Consider the following 8,370-nt stretch of genomic DNA (forward strand, 5'->3'; position numbering starts at 1 on the left):
TGAGAGAACGAGAGAGGGGGTTCAATATACCAAAGGTTTCAGTGCTTATCTCGTATTTAACATAACTTATAATTATTTAAAACTAGATTAACCTATCTTAAATATTTTTAAAAAATTATAATTCATTTTAATTTATTTTTATTTAATTTAGATCCTATGCGCCAATTGGAAAGCCTACTACGGATATTTTTAAGACACAAAAAAAACCTATTTTCTTAGAACATAAAAAGCAGTTAACAACCTAGGCGTAAGACTGGACCACAGACTAACCTTCTAGGTACAAATCTATCACGTCACAGGAAAGGAAGCGAAAATCACCTCCCAACTTAGCAGACTAATGACCAACACAAAGGGTCCCAGCCAAGAAGAGAAAAAGCTCCTAATGTCGACAAAAATCTGCAACCTATTACACGGAGCTGAGATCTAGGCAGACGTGCTTAAAAAGAAAACAGGTGTAAGGTGGTGGCCAGAGTGAACCGTACAGCAGCCCTCAGAGTTGAATCAGCCTACCAAACAGTGTCAGGTGATGCAATATTACCTATAAGTATGTTCCAATTGACCTTCTGGAAAGATTCATGAAAGGAAAATGCTGTGGGAACTAACGAATATGTCCGAAAATAAAAAGCGTGCAAAAGAACGAATAAAGATAAATACATACAATAACAACATGTCAACGAAGAAGGGAGAATGAGAGTCGCGTCAGATGGACGGCCAAAGTAATTAAAGACCTATACTCATGGACAAACCATAATTTTGGAGAAGTCGACCCTCACACAACCCAGCTGTTATCAGGCTGCAACCCTGTACTTACTGAAATCGAGAAATTCTGCTTTCCATGTCAAATATACTTGTTTATTATCTAATCCTTTCACAATAGTAAAACTGATCTCAAGTGCGTAAAACCAAAGATAATAGCATTGAAGATAGCGGTTATACCACTTAATGAAAAATCCGCCTAATCTCTTCCACGATTTCAACTCAATAACTTTGTTCTTGCTTTCACATATAATTTGTTTGACAAGAGGGTAGCGTACAAAGATAGCGAGCAGAGAAACGGCGTATTGAAGACAACTAAAATTAACTATTTCTATAGCAGCCCATATTATATTACCAAAACATGTGTAAATTTAGAAGAGAGGCCCAATCCTTCACTTTCATGAACCACAGTCCAGTTTCCCACTGCAAGCGCCGTCTTAATATATTTAGTAATATCAGTTGCTTGAAATTTGAAGCTGCATAAGACAAAACGAGTTCTTCATTGTGTCATAAAAACTTTAAGATAGTTTTATATACACATGAAAATGTGTGAATTATATGTGCGTTCGAGAGATGCATCGGAAAATTTGCCACTCAAATATGTATAAACACATCGTAATTAACTGTACCCAGTAGAATACTTTGCCAAACAGAAATGACAAGAAAAGCTTCAAATACGTTAATTAGGTAAACTAAAACTTTGTTTACTATTATAGTATGATAGGAGGATGGAATCACGTGTAGAAGTTCGCGCAAATGAGGAGAGTTTGCTGAGCACCATTTACTTGGGATTGGCCAAAAACGATTATTTTACATATATCTCAAGCAGCTCACTTCTTCCGATCTTAGACCAAGTATTTTAAAATGAAAAGGCGAACCATCTCTCCCCAGAGTTGTGCGCGGGGTTAAGGACCCGCCACTTAAAAAACGTTGCCAATGAAAAGGAAAAAACAGCCTTCCGTTGTTGTAAACACGGCTAAGTGTCTACACCTATAAAGAAGAAGAAGAGTATGGTTCGATGAAAATCCGTACTCATTTTTTGTAGCTAAATGTAACCTGGAGACCACTTCCATATTATTCATCTGACTATCATGAATCGGGATAGACATATGTGAGTTTATAATTGGACCTCTTGAACATTCTCGTGAGAAGCTTTACTGTTGAGCTGTTTAGTGAAAAATATCGAAGCCCCTAACGTCGTCTTACGTTTTCAGCCCATAACAGACACTGATCTCAATTTACAGTGTTCTGGTAAGTCTTCATAGCCTTTAAGTTGGTTATTCGATCTCACGACTGACGGAATGGACCCAGACTCGCAGTACTTATTGGTCATTGGAGCTCAGAACCCGGAATGGAACCAGGTCAAGACCTGTCCCAACAAAAGCAAACCACAAAAATTAATTCGAGAAGGTTCCATACCACTACAACAACAATAACAACTTAAATTTGCAGCTCTTTATTTATACAACCATTTTTCCTGGACTTGTCTTCTACGAAATTTAATGCTCTACCGAAACACACACACTTGTACCACAAGAGTGGGTGCAGACAATAATAATGCGAGCGAAATCCGAAATGAAGCATGCAACATACATATGTATATGCACATCATAAATTTTGTGTGGTGGCAACAATGTAGCAAGCAATGCGTGCGTATGCGTTTTTATTTGCTTACCTATTATGCGCCAGACACAATGTGGCAACGCTTAGGAAATCGCAAACAATAACAACACTAAAACAACAACAAAAACTGATGCAAGTAAACACACAATAATAAACGAAAGTCGCCGTGACGCACAGGCATGCAAGCGATAGCGTCACGCACTTGCAACATTGTGTTGCAAGTACGCGAAATAACGGAAATATTTGGAAGGGGCGTATAAATGCAGCATAGGTGAATATAGGTGGCAACAATAGCATTATATTTGTCTAGAATTTATAAGTGTGTGTGTGTGTATGTATTCAAGTGAAATTAGTTTGCATTGTTGCATTTGTGGCAAGCATGAAATGCAGCCACATTGCGAAGTTGTCAACATGCGGCACAAACAGGCGTGCGTGTGTAGACGATTTTATTGCCGCATAGGAGTAGATACTAGTTGGTGCTATGTGGTGCTAGTGTTGCAACATGTGTTGCATGCGCAAATTTGGTGGCAACACAACAGCTGCTAATTGCTTTATAACGCACGCACAAATCATAAATATACAATATACGAAGCAGAAATGAATATGCTGCAACAACAAGAACAATGTTGTTAAAATGAAATTACAACAAAAGTTGCCACAATTCTGCAGTTTTATAGTATATGCAACAACTAGAAGACGTTATTGCAACACTTCTAATAGCAACATAACTTTTAACAACAACCGTTGTGTTGCAACTTGGCTTAGCTGCTTATCGTGCTCGCAACCACAATGCTTAATAACCTGCAACAATATGTTGCTTGTTAATTAATGCCCCCGCTGTTGCTGCGCAGTGTGGTTGAATTAATTATTCTTGTTTTCTTTCTAAATGAGAAGGATGTGTTGTTGCAGTTTTGTCTTTTTAATGATTATAAAAGGGATATTTGGAGAGTTTTTGAAAAATTTCATAAAAGGATACTTTTCCTGACTCCAGATAGAAAGCACATAAAGATGTATTTCAAGCTCAAGACTGGAAGTTTGAAGTAAGCAAATATCAACAGTAGTCATGTTTAAAAACTTAACTCAGAACTGCTCTGAAAATATTTTTTTAACACTATTGAAGACGAAAGGGAAACTCCCCAAGAGCTAAACTTGACAATATTGCCCGTGAACTTCGCCGGAAGGTCTGACTATCTAAAAGAACACTTGTCTGCACACACTTGTAATTCCTCACTCACTTTGACTTTATACCGGATCACGTGGATCGTGGAGTCGACAAACCGAACTCTGGTTCGTAAAAGTCCGTTGGAGGAATGAGACAGCGAGCTTCTTCACGGATGGGTCAAAGCTTGGGAGGACGATTGGTAGAGAAGTTTACTGTCAGGAGATCTCTATCAACTTCAATCTCAGACTTCCTGACTATTGCGGTGTTTTCCAGGCAGAGCCTCTTTGTGACCATCCACTCAGATAGCAAAGCTGCGGTAGTAACCTTGAACTCTTTAACAGCGCATTCAGGGTTGGTCAAAGCGTGCTTAACCTCGCTATCACCAGCATCAAGTGTCTTTATGATAAGACTGAGATGGGTGCCAGGCCACCGCGGAATCGCAAGAAACTGTAAAGCTGATGAGCTAGCAAGTAAAGGCACCCTAGAACCGCCATCGGTAGAATGACAGCGGATCGGTGCTTCCGTATTCTTTTGATTTCTACTACTAGATAGCTGGGTTTCACGAAAGCTTGGCCAGCGCTAGGCCACCAATGCTGCCGCCAAAGCCTATTGGCCCAAGATCGATCGCAGGAAAACTAATGATCTCTTTTCACTTAGTATGGCTAGCCTCTCCCTAGTTTTGGGGCTTATAACGGGTCATTGCCCTTTCGGCGTCCACGAAATAAAGCTGGGAATTCTATGAGACGCCCTGCAGAAACTGTATGGATGAAGATGAGATGGAAACAACTCCACACTTTCTTCTTGACTATTCCGCGTTTGGAAGGTCAAGACTTAAGGACTTAGGAGCGCATACCTTCTTACATCCCGCCGAGATGACGGGAACGGAAATTAAACGAAAACCAATTAACCTAACCTAGGTGACTGCGATCCTAGACACTATGGAATCCTCGCACACTTTGCTTTTCGATTCCTTCATTCATGATTCCAAAACACTTGGATTATCAGACCGCCGAGCCTAGTCCTGGCTGTCGCTTCTCTAGCCACATACCTCGAGAAGAGTGACGGTGAGCTTTTTAACGAATAGATCAAAGCTTGCGTAGAGTATTGGTAGAGGAATACATTGTTGAAACTTTCCATCTGCTACAGTTTCAGCTTTCTGAGCACTGCAGCACCTCCCAAGCGGATGTGGCTGCCATAAAGCTAGCAGTAGATCTACCGGTCCAGAGCGCAGTTTCCTTCAGAGTAGGGATTATTCGGTCCGATAATAAAGCACCGATATTCGCCGTGATTTCAGTGACTGTACGCTCAAAAATTGCGATATTGCAGAAAACTATAATGGTAATGAACTTGCTGGATTAGGTACTTCAGTCTCAATAGTTTCGTTGGCTTCTTTTCGTTCCTACTGGACTATTGGACCTCAGATCAGCTCAGGAAGCGTTAGCAACTACCGGCGGCTTGGCAGTCCCAAGGTCCTTCTGACCCACGGTACATCGTAAGAGACATATAGGAGTTATAGGAGTTCTAACTGGACAATATCGGATCGGAACTCATGCGGTAAATTGAATATCTTACCAGATGGCAGCTGCATTAACTATTTCAAAGAATATGAGAAAAAATCATCTCAACACTTCCTCCTCGAAGGTTTTGCTTTTACCAGACCAAAGCAAAAACACCTTTAATCTCATACTTTTAGACATCCAAGTTAAGTAGCGGAAATACAAATAAAATACCTAAGCAGATATGTGATAGGTTCAAAGCATTTTTGCCAATAGCTGATATCCAACTAAAGGAGTTTTTTCGTCTGTCTTCACAAAGGAAAAACAGTCCCCCGTCATATTAAGGGATCAGCCATCCAACATAACCTAACTTGATTTAGCTATAGACCCAATAGTTAGCTTATCTCAGTTGAAAATCTTTTTTCGAGCACAAGACTAAATTAAACAAATATCAATAGTGGTCAAGTATGAGATTTCAACTGAGGATGATAATACCGTTGAACCTCTTTTTCAGGACCCTTGCTCAGCTTCATTCTAGACACTGTAGTAGGTTAAAATCCTACTTATCCAGAATAGACCCTGACATATCAAACACAGGTCCAGCAAGCAATGGGTTTCCGCATAACACGAGCCACCTCTTTACATGAACTCACAAGCCCTACTCATCTGACAACCCTTTCCCTTTGGTCCGACCCCGCCGAAATAACACGTTGCATGGGCCTACCGTTGGATGACGGCCTTGACAACTTGTCTAATCCTTACCATCCTAACGAGGATTAGGTTCCCGTTACAACAACAACAGCCTCTTTTTCAGATAGGTTAAAATTATGGGCTGAAAATTATTTTGTTTTCTGCCAAACTCCAATGAAGACACAAATATTGAAGCCTTCTGCGAATTTTTATAGTTTAACGACTATCCGATCTATTGTCCAATACTTATTTATCTGCCAACAGTGAATATCGTTCTCTACTTGAAATAACTTTCAGCTACTTCTACATTTCTCTCCTCTTCTCTCTCACTCTTTCAAAATCACTCTCTCTTTCTTTCTGCATCTTTCTTTCTTCTCATTTCTTCTCACTTACCGTTCGCCATTCTGCATCTGCCGATTATTACCGACCTCCCAACCGCCATTCCGTCGTTGCACCGGTGCTGGTGTGGCATAATGCCACTGCCTGTAGTATGAGTCATAAGCGGAATTGCCTGCAGCACGTCCCTGACCCACGCTCTCCGCATTCTCCCCACCAACACGCTCCTCAGCCGCATGCTGATCATCATTATCATTGCCATAATAACCCGCTGTTGGTCGCTGCTCATAAGGATAACCATCAGCGCCCTCTTGAGACTCATCATCATCTTCTTCATCGTCGTACGCAGAGGCGGGGCGCGGATAATAGGCATCCTGATAAGCGCTAGGTGGCGCACCATAATTATCTTGACGCCGACCGAGCGTAGGCAGCGTTTCGGCGTGTACGACTACCGGTTGTTGCTCTTCGTAGTAACCTTGCTTAACGGCACTTTGGTTGTTGTTATTTTGCTGATCGGCTGTATTACTAACATCGCGTTTATTTAGTTGGTGTTGCAGTTGTTGTTTCTGCTCCTTTATTGTTGTTGCTAACAGTGTCTCGGTATCATTTTGCAGTTCTATGTTGACAAGTAAAAATTTGCTGACTTTTTCATCATTCGTTGTTGCTCGTTGATCGTTGGCGCTCATTAATATTCTCACCACTGTGGCGTTGACCTCATTTTCGCCATCAATCTCATTTTCTTGTGCATTCGTGGTGCTTTCAGCGCTCTTTGTATCCTGCAGCACTGCCGTGAAAGCGAAGGTGGTAATCGAAAGCATAAATACTAAGGCGAAGACGGTGAGGAGACATCTGGCGGTGGGTTTTAAATTTGTCATAAGTTTATTCGTGTGTTGAAGCATTTTTTGGAAAATTTTCTTCGAACACTTTTGGTTTATTTTTTGTCTTTTCGAATATTTTTTTTTAGTTTTGAAATTTTTTCGAATATTTGTGATTTTTTTTTGTAAATTTATTTGATTTTTTTTTTTTAATTGTTTGGATTTTTTTTTTTGGGAAAAAATAAATCTCACGCGCACCGCTAGCCACGCGTTACGAGTGATACTCAACTTCACTTATTTTCTTTCGCTCTAAACTAAACTACAGTCACTGTTTAATACCGTACAGCCTGAATGCCGGATTGCAACTGTCCTAAAATCTTGTGGCGAGCTTTGTTTCCTCAAGCGGCTGACAACTTGCCGCAGCACCTATACATACATACCGTCAATTGCTACACATACATACATACATACGTAGATACATGACAGAAATCTTTCGGAAGATGTTCGAAGAAGGAAGCTCCGATAAATATGTAAATAATTCCGACAATCTTCGATTCTCAAAATATCATCGATGCTAGTTGTATCTAGAACAATCATCACATGCCCGCCATGCTCAGCCAATTATCAATTATTTCGCGCACAAACACACTCACATGAACTGTATGTAGAACTAGTAGTAATGCTGCCTTCACCTGTCAGGTGCTAATTGCCAAAGCTCGTGCTAACAACAACAGCTTACGGTTAGTATGAGACACACATACATATACTACTCATACATGCACTTACTCACACATACACATACTCACATACATATATACGTATATATTTTAAAGCGTTCTACTGCTCCAGTTTTAATAGCTATCTAAGCTAGCCGAACCGCCGAAGCCAGCTTGTCGTGTTTATCTCGTCACTGCTTAACGGTGCTTTGAAGGCGTCTCAGTTGACGCAACGTCATCATTTAGCAGCCACTTAGCACTTCATTTCAGTCTTTACGTATAATAAATACATATGTATGCATGTTTATAAGTATATAGGCGCTTAGCATTTACTACTAGCTGCGTAATACGCGTATTCGGCACTTCGGTGGAATATTTTTTTTGCTTATATACCCTGATCGAGGTGTATTAAGTTTGCCACGAATTTTGTAACATACAAAAGGAAAAGTGAAGGAAAAGTCGGGAACCTTATACATATAGTCGAAAAAGTCTTTTCGTATAATTATTATTATTATACTTATATTTTTTAAATTTATCATGAACTATAGTGAACCAAATATGTACCGTTTTGTCGACCACTTTTTGCCATTTTTCCGCTAAAGACATTATTCCATCAGTGTAAAACGTTTCTGGTTTCTTGGCGAAAAACTGCGGCAAGTACTTTTCACAGGATTCCCTTGAAGACAACTTTACTCCATTGGAGGAGTTCTGCATTAACCAAAAGAAATGGTAGTCCGATGATAAAAGGTCAGAGCTATATGATGGATGCATCAAAA

General features: G+C 40.1%; 1 protein-coding gene across 1 annotated transcript in view; it reads right to left on the reverse strand.

Moving 5' to 3' along the window:
- LOC120768665 overlaps positions 1-6,962 on the reverse strand; it is a 74,416-nt gene extending 67,454 nt beyond the window's left edge. The window contains exon 1 of the mRNA XM_040095443.1: positions 6,121-6,962. Coding sequence (XP_039951377.1) covers positions 6,121-6,962 — 842 coding nt within the window. The remainder of the gene's footprint in view (positions 1-6,120) is intronic.
- Positions 6,963-8,370: the final 1,408 nt, after the last annotated feature.

Source organism: Bactrocera tryoni, chromosome 2 (assembly GCF_016617805.1).
Source record: "Bactrocera tryoni isolate S06 chromosome 2, CSIRO_BtryS06_freeze2, whole genome shotgun sequence".
NCBI classification, from domain to species: domain Eukaryota; kingdom Metazoa; phylum Arthropoda; class Insecta; order Diptera; family Tephritidae; genus Bactrocera; species Bactrocera tryoni.